General features: G+C 37.8%; 2 protein-coding genes and 1 long non-coding RNA gene across 8 annotated transcripts in view; 2 read left to right on the forward strand and 1 right to left on the reverse strand.

The window, feature by feature from the left end:
• The window catches only part of LOC126950746 (uncharacterized), a 148,426-nt gene extending 129,506 nt beyond the window's left edge, over positions 1 to 18,920 (reverse strand). The window contains exons 1-2 of the long non-coding RNA XR_007724274.1: positions 18,845 to 18,920; positions 11,802 to 11,883 (exon numbers count right to left, since the gene is read on the reverse strand). This is a non-coding gene — a long non-coding RNA (uncharacterized LOC126950746). The remainder of the gene's footprint in view (positions 1 to 11,801; positions 11,884 to 18,844) is intronic.
• The window catches only part of RWDD2B (RWD domain containing 2B), a 1,177,964-nt gene that overhangs the window by 616,193 nt on the left and 537,815 nt on the right, over positions 1 to 23,956 (forward strand). The window lies entirely within an intron of this gene.
• GRIK1 (glutamate ionotropic receptor kainate type subunit 1) overlaps positions 1 to 23,956 on the forward strand; it is a 406,887-nt gene that overhangs the window by 371,702 nt on the left and 11,229 nt on the right. For 4 of the 6 annotated variants that reach the window (XM_050784706.1, XM_050784709.1, XM_050784707.1 and 1 more), the window contains 2 exons: positions 9,623 to 9,848; positions 16,179 to 16,429. In XM_050784706.1, coding sequence (XP_050640663.1) covers positions 9,623 to 9,848; positions 16,179 to 16,429 — 477 coding nt within the window. Of the gene's footprint in view, positions 1 to 9,622; positions 9,849 to 16,178; positions 16,430 to 17,763; positions 22,187 to 23,956 lie in introns of those variants that run through there. The other 2 variants (XM_050784710.1, XM_050784712.1) reach the window with 1 other exon arrangement.

Consider the following 23,956-nt stretch of genomic DNA (forward strand, 5'->3'; position numbering starts at 1 on the left):
TTTTTTTTTTTTGACGGAGTCTTGCTCTGTCGCCCAGGCTGGAGTGCAATGGCGTGATCTCGGCTCACTGCAACCTCTGCCTCCTGAGTTCAAGCAATTCTCGGCCTCAGCCTCCTGAGAAGCTGGGATAACAGGCACCCACCACCACGTCCAGATAATTTTGTTGTTGTTGTTGTTTTGTTTTGTTTTGTATTTTTAGTAGGGACGGGGTTTCACCGTCTCAGCCAGGCTGGTCTTGAACTGACCTCATGATCCACCCACCTCCGCCTCCCAAAGTGCTGGGATTGCTGGCGTGAGCCACTGCACCCAGTGGAAATTTTTTAAGCAAGTGCTAGCTCAAGCTAAGACATGACTGAGACGGGGAGGCAGTGGCAGTTTTCCTTCAGAGTCATTCATATGTGGAGAAACACTGATCATCAAGGACTGTATTTACACAAGAGAATAGGATTAAATCATCAATTCAGTTCCACGTATTCTCATGAAACTTTAGATGGACATCCTGAGATTCTATCTCACTTTCTCCATCAAAAAAAAAAAGCAACTCTAAGTTTCGATCCCTCAGCTAATGATGCTTAATAAGCATTATGTTTTCACAAAGTGAAAACATATTATCAACACTCTGGGACTTACAGTTCAAGCACTATGGGAAATGTAATAGCCTATTTGGTCAAATGGTCTCAGGCACCACAAGACCAATTAGCTGGACAAGGTTAAAGGGAGGCAGAACATTTATCAAGTGTCCAGGTACTGTTAGAGATGTTTGGGGAAATTCTTCTCTGAATATGAGGCGATCAGCATTAAATTAATTAATGGACTATGTTTATAGGTCAGTGTGTTAATAATTCAGAACTTCAACAGAGTCTTTTTTTTTTTTTTTTTTTTTTTTGAGATGGAGTCTCCCCCTGTTGCCCAAGCTGGAGTGCAAATAGTGCAGTCTTGGCTCACTGCAACCTCCACCTCCCAGGTTCAAATGATTCTCCTGCCTCAGCCTCCCAAGTAGCTGGGATTACAGGCGCATGCCACCATACCCAGCTAATTTTTGTATTTCTAGTAGAGACAGGGTTTCACCATGTTGGCCAGGCTGGTTTCGAACTCCCGAGCTTGTGATGCACTAGCTTTGGCCTCCCAAAGTGCTGGGATTACAGGCATGAGCCACCACTCCTGGCCTATTTAAGAGAATTTTTAATAAAAATCCTTCTCATTTCTGCTTGAGATAATACTAATTAATAATCCAATATTAACTCTATTGGTTTCTCTGTTCTCTGCTGATGAAATTGTTTGGTCCTTTCAATTGTTTCACAAGTCTGAACAGTACAGGATTTTCTTCGCTCCCAACGCTCTGGGACCACCACCTGCATCTCAGAAGGTACAAAGATCAGTCAGTTCATGGCCAAGATCTGTGGACACAACTTGGGTTCAGCTTTCCTAGGGGCTACATGACCTATTTCCATCTTTTATATCCAAGACAACTGACAACAATGATAGCCAATTCCAACTTTTCCTTTCAGAAATAGTATACTAGGATTCTGGTTTTCTCTCTCACAGGAAGTTACAAATATACAAAGGCTCTGTCCTTTCTTCTTGTTGGAATTCTATTAATTGCCTTATGGAATGGAATAATAAGATAGTCCAAACTTTGGTCTCACAGTGATAGTGTAGCAAGTCACATTTTTTTTTCCCAGATGAAGAAAGGATAGTCATGATAATGTCTAAGAACCATATGAGGCTGGGCGCGGTGGCTCACGCCTGTAATCCCAGCACTTTGGGAGGCTGAGGCGGGCGGATCACGAGGTCAGGAGATCGAGACCATCCTGGCTAACATGGTGAAATCCCATCTCTACTAAAAATACAAAAAACTAGCCGGGCGTGGTGGCGGCGCCTGTAGTCCCAGCTACTTGGGAGGCTGAGGCAGGAGAATGGCGGGAACCCGGGAGGCGGAGCTTGCAGTGAGCCGAGATCGGGCCACTGCACTACAGCCTGGGCGACAGAGCGAGAATCCGTCTCAAAAAAAAAAAAAAAAAGGACCATATGAGGCCTAAAAGATTTCCCAATGACCCGTGTGAACCATCATCCAAGGATGATAATGCTTTTAGCCCGTGGAATGGAGAATGGGAATACCAGTTAGTCTTCTCAAGAAATATGGCCAACATCCTATGCTGGGATATAAAGTAAAACCTACAGGAAACTGTTTTTGATGGAGATCTGAACCCACAGAGCCTGAGTTCTACTACATATAAGTTATGTAGACCTTGGCAAGTAACTTGAACTCTCTGTACCTTGATTTCCCAGTCTATAAATTGAGGATGATTTCTAACTCAAAATTATTTTGAGGCTTTAATGACTTAATAGAGGTAATATGTTTATACTACCACTTAGTACACTGTAAGCAATAAAAACATTAGATATTATTGTAACTATCACTCGTAACATCATCACCATAATTATTCAACCTTTACCTCTAGCTATTAGTCCTATTTTTTCAATCTCTCTAGATTTATAAATATTTTGGTTTGGTCTTTGTTCAGCTTCCTTACTGTCAGTCATCTCTGCACTGTCTGCCTTCTGCTAAAGGACAGAAAAGTCCAGAAGAAGTGCCAGTGCCCAAGATCTCAAAGACTTTTGGAGGCCTGGCCAGAGAGCAATGCTAGGCCTTGGAGGCCCTTCTTGAGCACATACATTGCATTTGCAGAAGCACTTATCAGATGGTAGGCAGGCAAAAGATGGTAAGGCTGCCCTTGGAATGCAGACAAGAAACAGAGTGAGGTAATTCAGTTTAATTCAGCTCAATTTATATTTTGTCAGTACTGAGGTTGGCACTTAGGAGAGAAAAAGGTATAAAATCATGAGCAAGACGTGAAGATCTGTATAGCAATAGGGAGACAAGATGTATGAATACCTGTTAAATACAACACAACATGTGGTTGCACTGTGCAGACAGGAAGTAGTGGCAGAATTTCTTGTGAGCCGAATTAGCTGTGAAGTATTCATGTAAGAAATACTTCTCAGTAGAAGCTTACCTTGTAACAAATCACTATCCTCCCAGACTCAAGCCAGAGCATTACACAGATTAAATCATGATTCAGTCTAAAATGACTTGGATAAAATAGGTTTTAAAACATCATAAAAAACTTGTCATTTCTGGCTTTCATGGTCTAGGGACTTTGGACCAGCTGTGGGAACAAGGGATTCTCTAACCTTTATCATTTCCTTCCAGGGAGTGGTTAGGTGCTGTCACCAACCCAAAAGACATTTCAGAGAAGTTATTGAGCACTGCACCAGTGGAAATGAAGCAATGAGCCATTGTGGGGAGACAGATTTCAGACAGTTATAACCATTTCAGGAAGCATAAGATGAAAGCCATTTCTCAAATTCTCTGCATAGGAAGGCACTCTTCACATAAGAGTCCCTAGTTTGTGAAGGAAATATCCAGCTACCTTTACCATCAGTGTCAGAAATGCTAGGTCTCTGGAGGTTAAAAGTGTATTTGTTTGGGAAGAAATCTATGAGGTCAATTTAACCTTTTTCAAAGGCTGGCAGATTGCCCGTAATAGACCAATCTTTAACTCTAGACAGGAGAAAAACATGAAAAATATTTTAGCAAATGTGTTTAAATCCCGCTGAGGGAATTTCTAAAGGGAATCCATAAATTGTTTAAATGTTGGAGAATCAGCAAATGTCATAACTTTTTATCAAATCAAGATAAAGACATAATCAACTGCAGTGTTCATATTATACACATTTGAAAGGCAGAGGCCCTAACTATACTATAAATATTTTCTTCTGATCATCTTCCTTCAAAGTGATTTTTGTAAATTAAATCATATTTTCAAAATAGCATGAGAATTTATTATTTAATGAAATAACATAGTAATCATATATAAAAGAAATTGTTGTTTTTAAGGCTACTATTCACCTCTGATGTACCTATTTCACAAGTATGAAGTTCTACATAGCCAATTTCTATGTCCTTGGTTAATTTTTAACGGTTGTCTCAAATCAGGATTTGCCTAAAGTAAAAGTAAATTGGAGATTTTAAAATATAATTGCTTGTGATATTTCATTTGTTCTATATGCATCTAGTTGCCACATTTATAAGATCACTTTTTATAAGATAAAAAAGATCAAATATCAATAACTTATATCTAATGTATATTTCAGTGTGTAAAGTAAAAATATACATGAACACAGATCAATATATAAAATCATCAGCCATATTAGTGTGAAGTAGAATTGCATGATTACTGATTCTACTGAAAAATGAGATTATACATCCTAACTGTGAAAGTCTTATGATAACTGGTGGAAGAAATCATGTGATAAATAACAGTTATCTCAATAAAAAAGAAACATTAGAGGGATATTTTATAAAATGAGTTTCCATCAGGCTTAAGATCACACTACACCCTAGAATTTGCACATACTTGCTTTACATTGTGTGGTGGGAATCCTGTAACTAAAAACAATGAAACTATATGAAAAGCAAAATACTATTAAAGGAAAGGAAACAATATAAACAATAGTCACATTTCTTCCAGGTTCCAACTGCTGCACTTCCTAAAATACCGTCTAAATTTTTGTCTAAACAAGTGTAAGCTATTAAAAGTCAGGTAAATAGTTTCTGTACATTATATGATGAGTACAAGAGTTGCAACAGCTCTGGCTATAATAGAAAGACCCCACCGCTACTTATTTCAATTATTTATTTAGAAAATTTGTTAATTCTGTTGAAACATTAGCCAAGCCATGAGTTTGTTGTTCTGTGTATTAAAAGAGATAGTTCATTCCTTGTTGGTTAAGAACACAGACCCTGGAACCAGATTCTTTGGGATCAAATCCTGGTTTCCTCATCTCTTCATGTGCTGTTCTATTTCCTCATATGCAAAAGAGAAATACTAATGGTACGTCTTTCATATGATTACTATGAAGATTCGATTAATCAATATATGCAAAGTGCTTAAAATAGCACTTGGTACACAGTAAATAAACACTGCATATGTTGGTTGTTGTTACTATTTTCAGTAAGTAATTTTTAACTGCCTGCAGACATTATAAACTATTTCCCAGTGAGTGTTTAACTTGAATGTATTATAGGGGGAAAAAAAGAAATAAATAATGTTCATCAAACATTGATGCAGTAACACTCCCTTATAACAGATTTGAGATGAAAAATGCTTATTCTTTGCCAACAATGTTTCATCAGCATGAGGATAGCCACATAATCAGATTTAAAGAGATAAAATGAATTTATCTAAACAGATGCCTCTCAGGATTAGAAAGAAAAAATCCTGGATGATTTCAGATTTAATAAATGAGGCTTTTTCAGTTTTAGCAACTTTTGCTAAGAAGCTCAGAAGACATTCCAATTATTCTAATTAACTTTTGAATATCTAGTGAAATAAGAGGCAACCACTATTTCTGTTTTTGGAACATATATTATTTAGAGTGATTTAGGAGGCTGGCTGAGATTATATGTGATTTAGAAGTAGAGAAACACCCCGGCTGTCATTCTAACACTTTGCCTGGGCTTTTAATATGTATGATAATTTTTCGTGAAGTATAATCCTATTTTTAAGAATTACTAAGATTTAAGACTTAACCATGAAAAAAAAATCTACTGAAAGGAATACATGTAATTTACTCCCAACATTCCACTTTTTTATCTAACAAAAAGTAAACATTACTGAGCATGGCATGACGGTGGACAGAACTCTGCAGTAAAGAAGAAAGAGCCCTCAATTCTGTGCTGTCTCCTTCACTAACCCTCTGCGACCTTCCGTGTGTCATTTGCTGTCCCTGACCTCAGGACCTGCTTATGTGATAGGAAGGGGTGGGTCTAGAGAGTAGAATGTGGTGATTGAAGCATCTCCTTATGTGAAACTCGTCTAAGCATGACATCCTCCTTGCAGTTGCCCAGTGATAGAAAATTCACTATACTGGCTGGACGCGGTGGTTCATGCCTGTAATCCCAGCACTTTGAGAGGCCGAGGCAGGTGAATCACCTGAGGTCAGGAGTTCAAGACCAGCCTGGCCAACATGGTGAAACCCTGTCTCTACTAAAAATACAAAAAATTAGCCGGGCCTGGTGGCAGGTGCCTGTAATCCCAGTTACTCAGGAGAATCATTTGAACCCTCGAGGTGGAGATTGTAGTGAGCCGAGATTGTGCCATTGCACTCCAGCCTGGGGAACAAGCGCAAAACAACGTCTCAAAAAATAAAAAAGAAAACTCACTCTACCTTAAGGTGCTGGAGCTGTCTACAGATACTTCTAGCTATTAAAAAAAGTTATTCCTTAGCCACATTTTGGGTCTTCCTGCAAACTGTAATTTCCCTAGCATCTCAAGTAGCCTAGAATTCTAAATGTGCAATACAGTAGAGCCCCATAACAGCAAACTTTTTAAATGATGAAAGGGAGCTCTAAATAACAGCAAAAGGCTGCTCTTCTTGCTCCCATTATGTTTACTATTACTGTGCTCTAGTGAGAATAGCAAGGGGTCAAAGGAATTTATAATAGTTCCTGTACCTTCAACTTACCAAGTCCCCTACGAAGTAACAGTTTTCTGTCAGAGAGAAAGTTCTGCCCTCCCTGATCAAAGGTGTCCATGCCAATCAGACTTCCCCTGTAGCTCCCTGGGAGAGGTCAGGCCTAGAACAACCTTCTACTCTAGGAAGGAAGATGTGGATGTTGTTGAATTGAAATCCATGATCTCTGTTCCGTAGAGCCGGGCTACCCAAAGTGTAGTGTGAAAAGTGTGCTGGCTCAGGAAACATTTTGTTACTAAGCTGTGACAAGGAGAAGAATACTGAGAGTAAGCGTTTAGATATGTTGCAGCTGTTGAATACTGAGGCTGCACTAAACTCATGACCTCTCTCATCCCTGAGATTAGACCACTTGCATGCTGCTGAATACTCACAGGGTGAGCCACATGTGGTAAGACCTACGTATTCATCCCGTGCAGGAGGACCACAGCTAGGTCTGCCATGGCTTGAAAATAATGAAGTCCTTCACTTCAGATAGTGTAGGTTTAGAGTTGAATCGTGTCATCCTTTCCCGTATCCTTCAATTCCCCGGACGAATTAAAGGACTCCCCACACTTTCTCCATTTACCATGGATGAACTGAACATTGACTTTGTTTTTGACTTCCAGAAACCACAAATTCAGTTTTCTAACAATTTACAACACTCGTTTTAATAAAATCTAAACACGGTGAAAAAAATAAATGTTCCATGAAATTTTTCTATGTGAAGGCTGATTCCTATTTCATATGAACATGAAACTAACTAGCAGCCCGCCTCAGGGAATAATGAGTCCATGAATAAAAGCTATATTTTCACATGTCGATCAAATAAGATTAAAATCATCCTCAAAAGCATTTTTGGCAACATAGACATCCACCTCCCCCACATCAGCATGGCACAGTGGAAACAGCATTGAATTAGATATTGGGAGTGCTGGAGTCCAGAATTGGCTCTGGTATTAACTTGCTTGGTGACTTTTTGAAGTCTCCAAGCCTCCTGTACCAAAACTTCCTCCTCTGTGAAAGTAGCAGTTTGTATGAGCTGATCTCTAAAGTCTCTGACAACTTTAAAATTTTATACTTCAAAGAAAATTATTTTCCCTTAAGGTAGTTTCCTGATGGAAGAATAATTTTCCCAGCTGTGCATTTACTGCCACAAGATAGACTGACCTTTCTGCACTTGCATGAGTAGCTCTTTTACCATAAGTTTAGCATTAGCAGACTTTGCAAGGCTGAAATCACACAACAAATGAAGCAGGAACCCTGACCCCCAAAACGCACCTTTGTCATGGAGACATGAGCTGCAGTTTGCAGGTATCTCCGGGGCTGTCGCGTAACTCACAGGGGCCCAATATGATAGAATGGGTTCCATAAAATACCAATATCTATAAGGTACTGTTTATTGAATTGTTATTTGTCTCACAAGACCTTTCTCAGGGGGCTTTTCAATGCCTAACAATCTAAAATAAAGCCATCTGTCCTCCCCTAACTCATAAACCCTACAGTATTAACCAGGTCCTAAATAGAGGTTGGAATTGAGTGACCCCCAGGAACACTCGAGCATGAATAACCATGATAGAGTTGACTCTGCAGGTATTCCATTTTTTGCTTATGGCCCAAAACCATGTTTTAAGCTTTTCTGCACTACTGAAATGATGCATCCTGTGCCTGTCAAGGGATCTGTCTAATGTGTGTGAGTGAGTGCTACATATAACCGTGATAACTGGGGTTAGCTTAAAAATACCAATAATTCCTGTAACGTGTTTCATCTCTGAAGTAAGTAGAGAATGCTGATGCAAATGAAGAAAAATTCAAAACAAAAATTCGAACTGTATGGAAATTCCAGAGTAAAATGCAAAATGTCTAAACATAGATCACTATTCAAAAGAATGGAAAATTCATATTTAAGCAATACAAAAATTTAGGCAGTATACTTTAGCAAAGAAAGTAAGATAATGAGGCAGTGGTACATACGTATATGTGCATATATTACATAACATATACAATTTATTACTGAATCTCTCAAAAAGCCGAAGAATATGAGAAAAGACAAACATATTAATGGAACACTTCGAAATGAGATATTCAGTCCTCATTATCTAAAATATGATTGCAGTTAGAATTATGCACATAAAAAGGCATATAAATACAGTACGAAGATTTTTCTTTTTCTTTTTTTTTTTTTTTTTGAGATGGAGTCTTGCTGTTGTTGCCCAGGCTGGAGTGCAATGGCACGATCTCGGCTCACCACAAGCTCCGCCTCCTGGGTTCAAGCGATTCTCCTGCCTCAGCTTCCTGAGTAGCTGGGATCACAGGCGCACACCACGAGGCCTGGCTAATTGTATTTTTTTAGTATAGACAGGGTTTCACCATGTTGGTCAGGCTGGTCTCAAACTCCTGACCTTTAGGTGATCCACCCGCCTCAGCCTCCCAAAGTGCTGGGACTACAGGTGTGAAGTGAGCCGCCATGCCCGGCCGAAGATTTTTCTTATCTAAATTTTAATTTGAAAAGAACATTTACTTTCTAGGTTTTGTAGAAAAGAGAAGAGTGAATGACAGTTCTCTCACAAATAAAGCAGAGGAAGTCAGTGGTTTACCCCAGGGCTCTGCCCAGCAGAAGAATGCTAGATCAAGGATTGAAACTTACATACCTGGAAACAGCAAAACAATACCTGCTGGAGTTGAGTGACTGAAAGGAAAATGGATTAAATGAACAGAGTCCTGGAGTGAGCTAGCGATCCCTTAGCCCAATGGGCCATGATGGTTTGTTCTTAAGTGGCCGCAGTTCTTTAGGCAAGTGCTATTATTGATACCAATGTTCTTTCTTCCCTAACTGAAAGCAACAAAAGGACCTTGCACCAATGTCTTGCATCAATCGAGCAAGGTCTCCGTGCAATAGCTGCCTCCAGGCAAATGCTGTCCAATAGTGAGTGAACTGGGCTCTTCTCAGCTACAAAAGTGAAGCCTTGAGACCATCAATCTTGACTCCCCCACCTGTGGAGAAAGTATCCTCCCTATCATTATTTGAACCACTGGGACTTTGAATATCTTAGGTCGTGTTTTTCCAGCCCTCTTCTGCTGGTGAGTGTGTTTTCTTTCCCTCCAGAAATCAAAAATCTCCACCTACGAGAAGATGTGGGCCTTCATGAGCAGCAGGCAGCAGACCGCCCTGGTAAGAAACAGTGACGAGGGAATCCAGAGAGTGCTCACTACGGACTACGCGCTGCTGATGGAGTCCACCAGCATTGAGTATGTGACGCAGAGAAACTGCAACCTCACTCAGATCGGGGGCCTCATTGACTCCAAAGGTTATGGAGTGGGAACGCCTATTGGTAAGAGGGGCAGACATGAACCAGGACTGAGATAGAGAATGTCAGTTACCAGTGTGGAAGGAAATGGGCTCAGAGTTCTTTATTCCAAATTCTGAGAAGGCCTACAATGCCTTTAGTGAACTAATAATGGAAACATCCATATAGATCAGAGACATTGTCCAAATTACAGATTCCCAGATATTTAACTTCATATACTCGTAACCAGTGTTTCTTTCAAGTTTTACCAATGCATGTTTAAGAATATATAGATTTTATTATTTCACCCTAAACAAATATCTTAAAGAGAATATCCTTCTAATTAATCATCTTCACATTGTTTCCTTCAATACCCATATATGCCTATATAATTTATTTGCCTTAAATTAGAATAGAAGAAAGTTGATACTGCATATGCATAGCAAAAGTGAGAGAGTTCGTATTCCATAATGATAGATGAAAAAGCAAGGCTATATCGGTCAAAAGAAAAAGGATAAAGATTAATTTATAAGTATGATGTGCTCAGGCAATGTTAGATTCAATCAATGCCAACTATGTAAAACCAAATTCCTTAGTTCCATGCTACTGCTCTCCTAGAAATATTATTGCCTAGGTATACAGACCCATATAGCAATGCATTCTTGTACGTCTATAGGAGACAAGAATAGAATTCAAGGAGTAATTAGTGATTTCCTCTCCATAGAAAACTCCCTCTCTATTGTTTCCCTCTCTATAGAAAACTGTATCGTGGCCGGGTGTGGTGGCTCATGCCTGTAATCCCAGCACTTTGGGAGTCCGAGGCGGGCAGATCATGAGGTCATGAGATCAAGATTATCCTGGCCAACATGGTGAAACCCTGTCTCTACTAAAAATACAAAAATTAGCTGGGCGTGGTGGCATGTGCCTATAGTCCCAGTTACTCAGGGGGCTGAGGCAGGAGAATCGCTTGAACCCGGCAGGTGGAGGTTGCAGTGAGCTGAGATGGTGCCACTGCACTCCAGCCTGGGTGACAGAGCGAGACTCCATCTCGAAGGAAAGAACGAGAAGAAAGAAAGAAAGAAAGAAAGAAAGAAAGAAAGAAAGAAAGAAAGAAAGAAAGAAAGAAAGAAAGAAAGAAAGAAAGAAAGAAAGAAAGAAAGAAAGAAAGAAAGAAGGAAGGAAAGGAAGGAAGGAAGAAGGAAAGAAGGAAAGAAGGAAAGGAAAGAAAAGAAAGAGAAAGAAAGAGAAAGAAAGAGAAAGAAAGAGAAAGAAAGAGAAAGAAAGAGAGAAAGAAAGAGAGAAAGAAAGAGAAAGAGAAAAAGAAAGAAAGAAAAGAAAGAAAGAGAAAGAAAGAAAGAAAGAAAGAAAGAAAGAAAGAAAGAAAGAAAGAAAGAAAGAAAGAAAGAAAGAAAGAAAGAAAGAAAGAAGAAAGAAAGGAGGGAGGGAGGGAGGGAGGGAGGAATGGAAGGAAGGAAGGAAGGAAGGAAGGAAGGAAGGAAGGAGGGAAAGAGAGAAAGAGAGAGAGAAAGAGAGAAGGAAGGAAGGAAGGAAGAGAGAGAGAGAAAGAAAAGAAAGGAAGGAAGGAAGAAAGGAAGGAAGGAAGGAAGAGAGAAAGAAAGAAGAGAGAAAACTGTATCGTATAAGGTTCTGGTATAGCGGGAACCTACTCTTCCCAAGTAAGCCGTTGGTGATTTGTTAATAAGAATTCCAAAGGAGAGGAATCAGGAACTGTCTAGACTACTGGGCTAGTCTAGAAATCATAGCTAACAGTCAAGCCAGATCGTTAAGGACCCCAGGTAGGTTTGATCTGTTTGTTTGTATTAGTATTTTTGTCATTAGAAAGGGATGATCCAATTTGACTCTCAACATCATGCAGGGATCACAAACTGAAATGCTTACAGAGGTCAAGCAGATATCATAAGAGAGCAAAGCATGCTTGTGCCAGGAGGCAGTAGGGAACGGTGGCAATTATGGAAAATTACAGACCACATGACTTACCAAAAGGAGACAGCCGCCTTTCAGGTCAGAGGGTTGTAGACATGTAGGACTTTGAGAAGAAGATTGTGGAATATTCCGTTTTCTAAGAAAATAAAAAAATCCAGATTTTAGGTGATTTGTCCTAATGTTTTTGTTTTAGCAATAAATTCATTAAAAAAGAAAAATCTGTATTTCATGTATTCAACTTTTAATATGAATATAACTAATCAGATAAAATTCAACTATCTTCCACATTTACCATGAATACACAGCCAGTTTGACTTCCTGCTATCTACCTGGTGTTAGAAATATGTGCTAGGGAGAAATTAACTTTATTATTATTGTTATCATGTATGTCCTCCAAATAAAATTCCTGCAGAATGATGGGGCTAGAAGATTTACAGCTACCTTCTTGCTTCTTTATTTCCAATAACTTCTCCTGATGAAAACACTAATGTTGCTAGTGAGGTGTATATTTTTCCCCAAGTGGTAAGCTCTCCTATAATTTAGTCAACGGGAGGCTCAGGGGATCATTTGGCACTGGCTAACAGGATATTATACCTCTTTTTGACTTTAAAAAAGCAATATACTATTGCCCTAAGCAAGCTTTGCCACCTCATTTTAGATAATAAAGGTGGGGGAAGTTAGACGGTATTTTTTATATCTCATCACTGCTGATTTTAGTTAAATGGGCCATAAATCAGACAAGAACACCAAGAGTAGGTACCTTTGCCTGAATTTTTGCAGAATCAAGACCCTCATGGAGGAGTAACCATAATTCCTTAATAGAACCATCTCTAGACTAAATTATAAAGTCAAAAACTATACCTTTATCATTCTATTTCCCACCTCATAACCCTACCCCACCACATTTCAACACCCCTTTTTGGCACCAAAATTCCTGTCTGTTAATAATGATTTAAAATAACAATGTGTATCACCCCTCCTGAGAATGTTTGCACTTTAACATGAGACTTTTAATTGGCAGTCCTTCTACAGCATGGAACATAACTTGAAAGTTAAAATTTCTGATAGTACAGTGAGTGACGCAGGGCTGGGGGCAGGAGGGAGCAATGCACTTCTTCCTACCACTTTCCTAAATGAATGCACCACTTTGAAAATCACTGCCTGCTTTCATGCGAATGAAGTTGACCTAGTGTTGAGTACCACTAACATTAAATAGACATATAATACAGAGAGATCCAAAGGTACCCATTCAGTCTCCTTTTGGCCAGCCTCACCCAAGTTCCAAAGTTGAAAAGCCTTCCCCACTTCCTAGATAAAAAGAAATATACTCCAGGAATTTTTCATAGTGGTTATAAACCTGTCATGCTTTTAAACTAAAAACAATGAAGGAATAATTGGAACAGATGGCAGACCTCACAGAGAATACGTCCATTGAGAATACAGCTGTTGGAAAAAATTGTGAGATGTTTCTTTTATGATGAATTGACTGTACAAAAGATCAGTTGCTATTCAAGAAGATGTGTGTGTGCGCACGTGTGTGTGTGTGTGTGTGTGTATGAAATATATATATACGAAATATATATAGATTTCAAGTGACATAATAAATAACTTTCAATGTCATTTACTTCATTTAAGCAACAACAACAAAAAAACTGAAGTTAAAATATACTCAGATATTAAAAATTATCTGCACACTTCTAGTCTTGCCCTGACTAATTCCCTTATGGCTCCAAGCTCTGTCCCATAATCAAATATTGGCAAAGTCACAACACAAAATTGAAGACTTTGCTTCTTAGAGACACTCAGGACAACAGATCTAGAAATGTACCTCCTGTGAGATTTAAAATAAAACTCTGAGAGAACAAGAGCATTTAAGGTTTGAACAGCTTACCAGGAAGCTGGAAATTATCTTTCTCAGAGACCAACTTTAAACAGAGATCAGATTTTCATTTGTCTGAAATGTTTTAGGTATTGCGCAGCCTGGAGGCAGAAGGAAAGCATCAGTCAACATTTACTGAGCACCTACTGTGTATGCTGCTAGGATTATTACTGCAACCACTAACATAAGAATCATTCTTACACTCTTCAAAGCACTTTCATGTACATTAAAGCAAAGTGCTCTTGGTTCACTTAATTGCTCACCTGCTATGGGTATATCAATGGTGCTAATTTTTACACTAGCCATTATTCTGGGGATATTTAAGCAAATGGCCAAGGTCTTTTAATTTCGTTTCAATATCCATTTTTTCACCAAAAATTCATACTCTTGATAAGCCATAATCTCACTCCAAAGCATTTTGCTCTTCTTTTAAACTTGTTTTTGAATGCTGACGATTATTTTAGGAAGTCTTACGAGGAAAATTAATAACAAATGACACCAACTTTAAACTTCTATTTTTCTAACTTAACCATGCCATAGGACATAAGGCATACATAGGGGTGGGAGCACTGGATGGGAACACTGTCATGAAAACAACATGAAAAGTGAGAAGTCAGGAGACTTGAGTTTGATTCTTGGCTGTGCCAGCAACTATCAGTTTCGCTCATACTTTCAGTTCCTAAATATCTTCCATTCTAAAATGGAATATGTACTGAACTGTAAGTGGACTGAACTGTATCATTCCTAAGATTTCTTCTAGTCCTAAGATGCCTCATTTATCAATGTGCTTCCACCAAGAAAGACTTTAACGTTTGCAAATAGAGAAAGCCAGAGTGTACTACTTTTCTACTGAATAGAAGAAATGCTAACAAGAGTTCTTCATATTCAAGGAGAGATTAAGTAAAAGAGTACTACTTTGCCTCTTCCTTTGCATTGATTAACCAAAATCCAGTGTTGAGAAGCTACGTCTACAGATAGGCACTGGCACTTTCCAACCCTTACAAAATTCAAAGTTCAATGGCATTACTAGAAGATAGAGTATAAATAATATTAATAAAGTCCTTGCAAATTTTCCAAACCTAACTGAATTTTGTAGGAAATTTGAACTATTCAAAACCTAGTCTTAAGTTTATCTTAATAGGTGCATGAATCAGGATGTACTAACCAACATCTGCAAAGATTATGCTGGGAAGACATTGTCTTAGTTCCTATTGGCTAGAAACCAGTCACATAACCACACTGAACTGTAAGGGAGGTGGGAAACGTCTAGTTACTCCCCCTCAGAAGAAGAAATGGAACTGCTGGTCATCCAGGCAAGCCCAGTCACAGTATGAGACAACAAAGAGCCTAGAAAAAAGTGAGATCTAAATAATTGCTAGCTTAAAAAATGTATCCACAATATCGATAAATTTCAAAAGTAGAAACGGAGACTTCATTTCTTTATAAGCAAAGAGTGACAACCTGCAAGGTGGTCATCCTGTAGGCTGGAAAACATGTGTCCAACCAAGATCAAAGACAGGCACTTTGAAAAAAGAGGGGTTGGGGCAAGAGCTTTTTGCTGAATGGGTTGGCTTAACATACATATTCAACTGGTTCCAGGCAGAGCTATGAATATTTGTGAAGATGATCCTGACACATGCATATTGAACAAAAATGCATGTAACATACAATCCATGTTCACTTTGGGGTAGCGACTTAACATTTAAATGTTTTATAATTAGGTTCTATACATCAAAATGTCTTTCAGGACACAATAGCTTGCAAAGGCACAATCTCTTTAATCCAACCAGAACCAGTCTAAGGTCGGTGGTCTTCTTATCTGGAGAAAGTTACTGAAATCAGGATCTTGTTTAATGAAAGGTATAGCTAGTGGAACAGGGGCTGGAAGTCAGTGTCTATGAGTTAGATGAGCTGTAATTGTTTTAATATTGCTTATCTCAAGGCCAGTGCTTGTTTACCTCCTTGAGAAAAAGAAAAACCTTATAGCAGTTGGAACATAGTTTATTCTTTAAGTCCAAGACTGTGTGACTTAACCCTTGTCTGGCATGGCCTTTGGTCCTGTTTATAATTTGATATCTTATTGCCACAAATAGACTGCTCTGTCTGACCTCCCATCCTGGTATGGCTGCTAACTAAGTTTCTGAGGTTTTTCTGGGGTCCCTTTGGTCACAAAAGAGGGTCATTCAGTCAATGGGGGCTTAGAATTTTATTTTTAGTTTATACAATGAAATCTCTTGACATGTGAAAAGACTCATGATGATCTCACCAGAAACAAAGACATGTCATAGAATTCCTAGCTTCGCTTCTCCTTAAAAAGGAGCAAACGGTCGGGACCAAAGTTAATCTCAACATGTCAGCTATCTCCTTTCCAATTATTTAGTATTTAGTGCCTTCAAAATACAGGATTGAACTTTCCTGCCCTTTGCAAGTCAATCTGTGGATTGGGGTTTCACAACAGCCATAATGTCATCGCTGAGAACGATAACTAAGAATACTTCTGGATGTCTTCTTCAACATTTTGGTGACCAATATCCAAATGACTTTACTTCCAGGTTCTCCTTACCGGGATAAAATTACTATTGCTATTCTTCAGCTCCAAGAAGAAGGGAAGCTGCATATGATGAAAGAGAAGTGGTGGCGTGGGAATGGCTGCCCCGAGGAAGACAATAAAGAAGCCAGTGCTCTGGGAGTGGAAAATATTGGGGGCATCTTCATTGTTTTGGCTGCCGGACTGGTCCTTTCTGTATTTGTAGCTATTGGAGAATTCATATACAAATCACGGAAGAATAATGATATTGAACAGGTGAGTCATCTCTTTCTAGGACTGGTTAGTTTATAGTTTGCATTATGTGTCTTAAGTTTGGGGGTTTTAAGGATGTTTGCTGTTTTTCAGTCTGTTAAATTAGATGCCCAGAAGAGCCATTTTTGAGTTAGAGCAAAGAGCTATTGAATCCCTGCCAGGTGCTGTGGGCACTGCAGGTCCATCATTTATTAATGACAAGGAAGGGGCTTACACACGAAATCCAATTAGCCCTATTTGGAAAGACAGTGCAGAAATTCCAAACTCAGTTAATTTTTGAACAGTTGTTTGCTTGTAAGATAGAAACCCTAGATGGAAAAAGGCAAAAATAAATCCAAAATTGGAAAAGCTATGAAAAGATATTTAACAGAAAGATTACCAGCCCTTAAGTATAGATTCTGAGCACATGTACTAATGCAAAAAATGTACATAAATATGTAAAAGTCATAGTATGAAATTGAACACTTACTTCTATCAAAGTAAGCTTTGTAAAAGGATAGATCACCTCAAATTTTTTTTGCCAGGAATATAACAATGCAAAATGAAAATGCAATATATATGAGACTTTTGTGTTTGGGATTATAGGACAATTTTAGTAGTTGACCATTTTTGCCTATTACTTTTATTTTTGAAGGAAATCACACTAGTTTTGAAGGAAATCAGCTTATACTGTTTTGAAAAAGCTGATTGTGATTTAAGATAATTCCTTCATAACCATACTAGAATAAACAAAATACAAAGGTTTATGGCCATGATAGTGAATCAGGCTCCCAATTCAATTTTTAAATAATGTTAGAATTTTAAGACTATGACTATTAATGACAGAGCCAGTTTAATGCTCTGCTGTCATCTTGAAATTCTAAATAATTTTTGAACAAAGCGTCCCATATTTTCATTTCGCACTGGACCCTGCAAGTTATGTGGCTGGTTCAGATTTATAATCTGATAATAGATCTACTTTCTTTAAGTAGAAGCCCTCCTTAAGGGCCTAAAACTTGGAATGATTCATTATAACCTGGTTTCACATGAAAATCTTCCCCAGAATTACAAGGCAACTGTGACAACAACGAACACCCCTTTCCTAAGCTCTTGTTATAAGAAGCTGTTTTTTTAATTAAAAGAGAGAATGAACTGATCTGCTTTAACTTTCAATTCGCTCTTGAGGTGTCTTGTTTTATGCAACTAATTTGAAAAATAAAAGCTTGTATATATGATGCTTTAATGTGCTTTTCATAGTTGCCAGCTTCATGTGATGTAAATTTTCATTTAAACATTCATTCTTGCTTCTGATTTATTCATTTTTCTATATTTTTTTTCTCATTTCTTTTGCATGCAAGGCTTTTTGTTTCTTTTATGGACTGCAATGTAACCAAACCCATCCAACCAACTCCACTTCTGGAACCACTTTATCTACGGATTTAGAATGTGGCAAATTAATTCGAGAGGAGAGAGGGATTCGGAAACAGTCCTCAGTTCATACCGTGTAATCAGTTTTTTTTTTAAAAAAAGAAGTGTGCCCAGTAGAAAATGTTTTCGCTAATTGGTGTTGTTGATATTTGTATTTGCTAAGCATAAATAGCCACAATTCTCTATTCCTTTAGGATAGCAAAACTCATGTATTCTAGACATTGAAATGAACACACTGGAAAGAGACTTGCGCTGTATGTTGAAGGAGGGGCATATTAGGAGTATACAGACTTCTAGAAATGTGTATTTACAAGAATCTTCTCTGTCCCACTCATCATCTTAGTTCTATCTTCATGCATTAAAAATAAGTAACTCTTCCTTCATGAAAAAGGAGATCAGACTTTCAACAGGGCAAAGCATGGAAACAAGATGCTTATTCTGTGGACTTCTTTTCATCTTTGTGAACTTCGTTCCTTGCTCTTTTTTCTTCTCCCTGTTCATATATTGTGTAGATCTGTGTATTGTCAAACGACCCGAAACCCTTACCTTTTCAATAGTACACACATAACTCCATAACAATGATAATTTTTAATTGAAATTGATTCCATGATTTAAAATGTATTATTTACACAAAGACTCAAAAATGTCTTAGAATTTAAAGATGTAAAAACCGCGATCCACAGAAAGAAAACTAAACTTGAAACTTCTGGCGTCACAGAAGAGCACTAGCTAAATTGAACATCACTCATGGAAACAGAACACAGTCAAGAATAATTCCTGGACAGAAATTCATTAACCTCAAACTCCCAAATAACGTTTACTTGTAGAATTTAACAGTCTTCTGTAGGTTCTGAGTCTTGAAGGAACAGTGATATTTTTCAAGCTGTATAGTACTTCTTTGAAGATCCCAGCAAAGTTCTAAGCTATGTACTAATTCATTTCTATTTACCACTCACTTTGCATTGATGAACATCTTTCTAGGAGATGTTATTTCACTTCCTTCCCACTTACCCTAGATAGAGTGGTTGTTCTTGGAGCAATCTTTCCTGAACATCACCACTTTCACAGTTATTTCTTTGGATCCATCATTATTATTAATTCATTCCAAGTATTCTGGGGAAAAGGGCAAGAGGGAAAAAACAAAGGAAAGAATGTCCATACATATTAGTTACAGATCTCTGTAGATTCATTTTCCATCTTCATTCAAAGTGCTGTAAATAATTCCCATGCTAACTCAACCAGGTGACATAAAAAACCTATTGCACATTTAATTTGTTGTGACAGAGAATATCTGATGATTCCTCTGGGCTCGTTTCTCTTCCCTAGTGAATAGGAGAATTGAAGATGTGTTTCATCTTTTCTAAATATGGGATCAGTTGGTCTTTACTCTTTTCTTAATGGGATTATCTTTTGACACATCAAGCAATCCCCTAAAGCACATTCCTTGAAGTAGAGATATGCCATCTGTGCAATCATATAGCATTTTACCTTCTCTTTGCTTAGCTTTAAATGGCTCCCAGTTTTGGAAACCACAGGCCTCTCCAATCAACCATATATTTCTCCAGTAAAGCATATTCAGGAAAGTTGACTAGTTGACTCTTGTCCTAATTGTTTCTCAGCTTTGCTTCCTTCTTTAAAGAAATGTACTCAGAAGAAAATATCATAAATTACACTAACATTGTTTTATTATTATTAAACTAGAAGCAACATACTATTTGTCCCAGGTCAGAGTTCACATTTTCATAATCAATAGAATCAGATGTTGGGATATGACATTATTCTTAGTTTCATATTTCATGGATTCAGTATATAGAAACCACAAATTTCATAAGTTTACTCTCCCAAAGACAATTTAATAAACCAAAAATGCTACCAAAAGAGTTCAATTGTGATTGATGAAGTATTGACAATCAAAATTAACAATCACTAACGAAACTTAACTTTCTGTAGAGATTATTACTTAAAAGTGTAATTCAGAGATTTGGACAGAGAAATTATCTCTTTCAAAAGTTAATATTTCTATACTACTTTAGACTGTATACTACCTAATTCTGGTATTTATGTACTATTTTATAGTTTTCAAAATGTTTTCACATACAACATTACATTTGAACCTTTCAACAATTTTAATTCAGCTTTACTAACAGAGAAGTAGATATCAGTCATTGGCCTGCAGTTATAGATTTTAGAAGCAGAAGAAAATTTTCTAAAACAGCCAAACTTAGATTCAGGTTCTAGCAGAGCCACATGCTAAATGACTGTAGGCAAGTTACCAAATTTCTCAATCTCAATTTCTTAATATGTAACAGTGGGACAAAATTTCTAGAACATAAAGTTTTGTAGGGGGGTTTTTCAAAAGGGGTTCAATTGGCAAATGTTTCTCAAATAAAATTTTCATAGTAAAATAACCCATGGAGCGTCAATCTAAATGTTCCTTTACTACATGCTATCTCAGTGTGCATCACAAGTTTTTGTGCATTGAGAATTTTCAACAAAGCGGAAAAGTATTCAGCACTTCTCAAGCCTATTAGATTGCAGATTTTTTTCCCCACAGCATCTTGACAGACCAGTGTTCCACAGATCATCCTCCAGGGAACACAGGTGTGATCACGTGACTCTCATCCCATAATAGTGTACAAAACATCTTGCATTGTGCTTGGCACATAGTAGCCACTCAATAAATAGTTATGTATTCTTTGGAGTAAATTTCTAAGCCTCAATTTTCTTACTTGTAACATGAAGGTAATATTATGGGCTTTATACATTTACTATGATAATTAAATAAGATTATGGCAGAGAAAATGAAATAATTAATAAAAGTCCTGCTAATATATATCAGTTAACAACCGTTGGTACCTTCTGGAGGAGCTAAGTATTGTTCTCTGGTCACATGGGCAGTAACTAAAATTTATCAAACATCTTAAAATGGAATCTGGTTTAAAAAATTGGTTTTCTAATTTAGAGGCTCAAGCTCTATCTCTAAGAGCAGTTTTTCTTATACAAGCGTCATAAATCAATGGCAGAGGTCACTGCACTTGGAAGAAGGACCCAAATTGGTAATATGTGAAGATCTATAGTAGAAGCTCTGGACCTCGTCTCTAGAAATTCTAATTTAATTAGTTGGGGCATGACATTGGTAATTTTTTCAGATGCCCAGTTGATTTTAATGTGTTGGAAACGCTGAGAACCAATAAGCTAAAGCACAAACTTATATATATAATTAGAACTCAATAAATCATTGCTGTTCATTGCTTGATTGATTGCAGAAGTAGAGCCACTAATCCTATGCAATATGTATAACACATGTTTGGCATTCAATCTGACAGGCCCTTTCCACTGAGAATTCAGGGAAAAACTGCACATCTTTGAGATGGAAATTTTATGATATTCAATTGATAATCTTCATGATTAGTTGTAAAACTATAGAGCTAGACCAACTCAGAATTATCAAGTAGACAGTTTATTGCTCTCTCTGTACCCTTTCCTCCCTGGAGAAATCTTGATTCATCATCTCGAGTACTTACTTTCTTCACACTCTTCTCGTTTTGTTTTTTTTTTTTTTTTTTTTTTTTTTTTAGATGGAGTGTTTCTCTGTCGCCCAGTCTGGAGTGCAGTGGCGCCATCTTGGCTCACTGCAACCTCCACCTCTTGGGTTCAAGCAATTCTCCTACCTCAGCCTCCTGAGTAGCTGGGATTACAGGCGTGAACCACCATCTGGCTAATTTTTGTATTTTTAGTAGAGACAGGAGTTTCGCCATGTTGGCCAAGCTGGTCTCGAACTCCCGACCTCAGGTGATCCACCTGCCTCAGCCTCCCAAAGTGCTGAGATTACAGCCATAAGCCTCCATGCCCAGCCCACACTCTTCTCTTTCTCCTTTTATACTGATTCTCAACCAGTTCTTGCCATCATGTCGATGGATGCTAAGACCACAGTGATCCTACCAGGAACCACTGCATATCCAGCAAACTGTAGAAAAAAAGACTTGAATGTGAAAGGAAAAAAAAAAACCAACAACTTTTAAGCTTTATGTTTACATTATTAGTTCTCATACTTTGGTGTAAATCAGAATCACCTGGGGAAATTATCTAAACTACTGTTTACAGGCTCTACCTTCCGACATTTCTCCTCAGTAGAAGAGTCCAGCAATCAGCATTTACAATGAAGCCTGAAAGTGAATGCCTAAAACTAGTTGTATACATTAGTTTTCATAAAAATTAGCTTGAATGTAGCAGTTTTTTCCCAAATTAAGTCAGGTACATGACTCCTTCTTAAAAGAATCTCCAATACAAGCGGGTTTTTTTGTTTTTTGGTTTTTTGTTTTTTAATAGCTTTTCTTACATTTTTTTCCCCAACAATCCTAAATAGTTGCATTATTTAAAACTAGATAGTAAACATGAGTTTTTATTAAAACTAGTTTGAATATAGTTTTACTCATTTTATTTCAGATTAGCTGTTGAGCTAATCTGAGTTTTTGTTAAATAATAACAGATTGCGGATTATACTTTGAAAAATATTGTTCAAGCTCAGGAGAGAGCAGGGAGGCAGTAAAAGGTTGAACAAGTGGCCGAGTGTGGTGGCTCACACCTGTAAGCCCAGGAGTTCAAGACCAGCCTGAGCAACATGGTGGGACCTCATCTCTATAAATCAATAAACAAACAAAGATTGAACAAATGCATCAACAGCAACGAAACATAGTGTTGTCTAATTTGTTTCCTAATAAGTTTGCTTCTAACCTAATGAAATAAGGGGGAAAAAACCTAAGCTGTAGGCTGGGCGCAGTGGCTCACGCCTGTAATGCCAGCACTTTGGGAGGCCGAGGCAGGTGGATCACGAGGTCAGGAGATCGAGACCAGGGTGGCTAACACAGTGAAATGCCATCTCCACTAAAAAATACAAAAAAAAAAAAAAATTAGCTGGGTGTGGTCGTAGGCACCTGTAGTCCCAGCTACTCTGGAGGCTGAGGCAGGAGAATGGTGTGAACCCGGGAGGTGGAGCTTGCAGTGAGCCGAGGTCGTGCCACTTCACTCCAGCCTGGGTGACAGAGTGAGACTCCGTCTCAAAAAAAAAAAAAAAAAAAAATTAAGCTTTGTATTTTACTTTGTTTTAGACTAAAATTATAAATTGAATTTATTTTACAAAGTTTTTCCAGCAAAATTGGAGCTATTTAAGGAATACATGGTGGATAGGAATCTTGCCATTGGGAAAATCAGCTGGATCATATGATTATAAACCTATCCAAGGAAAATTATTTCCAAATACCTCACTGCATTTGACTGGCATTATATTATGTTCTGTATGAGCCATCTGTGGCAATGCAGTACTACAATGAATCCCAATTAGTTTCCAAGCACGTGACCCTTATACCACAAGGTCTATTTCCTAGTAAGCAATTTAGAGAGTCTGAACAGCCTTTAATACAAAAGGAAAGCAAAGCATTCTTACTTATTAGACTATTTTCTGAACATCTAACAGTGCCAAATGGTATTATTAATTAACTCTTGTAGATAATAAAAAAAATTTCTGCTTGATGCTGCAGTTTTAACTTGCCTTTAGGAACCATCTCATTATGCTTCTCACAGTTATGGAATTTTATGTCCATATGCACAAGCATATTAAAATCATTTTTGCTTTCAAAATTCTACAGAGGCTGGTATTACAGAGAATGGGGTTCTACCTTAAATTTTCTAAGAATTTTTATTTGCCAAGATATGAACAACCTTGTGATAGAAAGTCCACATTACAAATGCAGTGTGTGAATTTGAAACTCTGCAGAATTTGAACTTCATGGTTGTCAGCCCAAATACGGCTAATGGTCCAAAATATACAACAATGTGTATCCATGTTGCAATGCATACATCCAGATAGACACAAAAATGAGTAAGACCAGGATGATGGAATAAAGTTACTGTATTTCCCCCTAGCAACTAAAATATTTTAATTTAACTTGACCAGAATTGTCTTTCTCCCCAGTTTTTCAACTGGATGGAGGGTTTAGACTTAAAATATTCAAATATTCCGATTTTTCAACCTAAAACACAAAAGCAGTCCTGATGAGTTTACCAGCCACAGGAACCAAGAAATGACTGTCGTTTGATAACCCCCTCAACTTTAGTATTTATCTT

Source organism: Macaca thibetana, chromosome 3 (genome assembly GCF_024542745.1).
Source record: "Macaca thibetana thibetana isolate TM-01 chromosome 3, ASM2454274v1, whole genome shotgun sequence".
In the NCBI taxonomy this organism is placed as follows: domain Eukaryota; kingdom Metazoa; phylum Chordata; class Mammalia; order Primates; family Cercopithecidae; genus Macaca; species Macaca thibetana.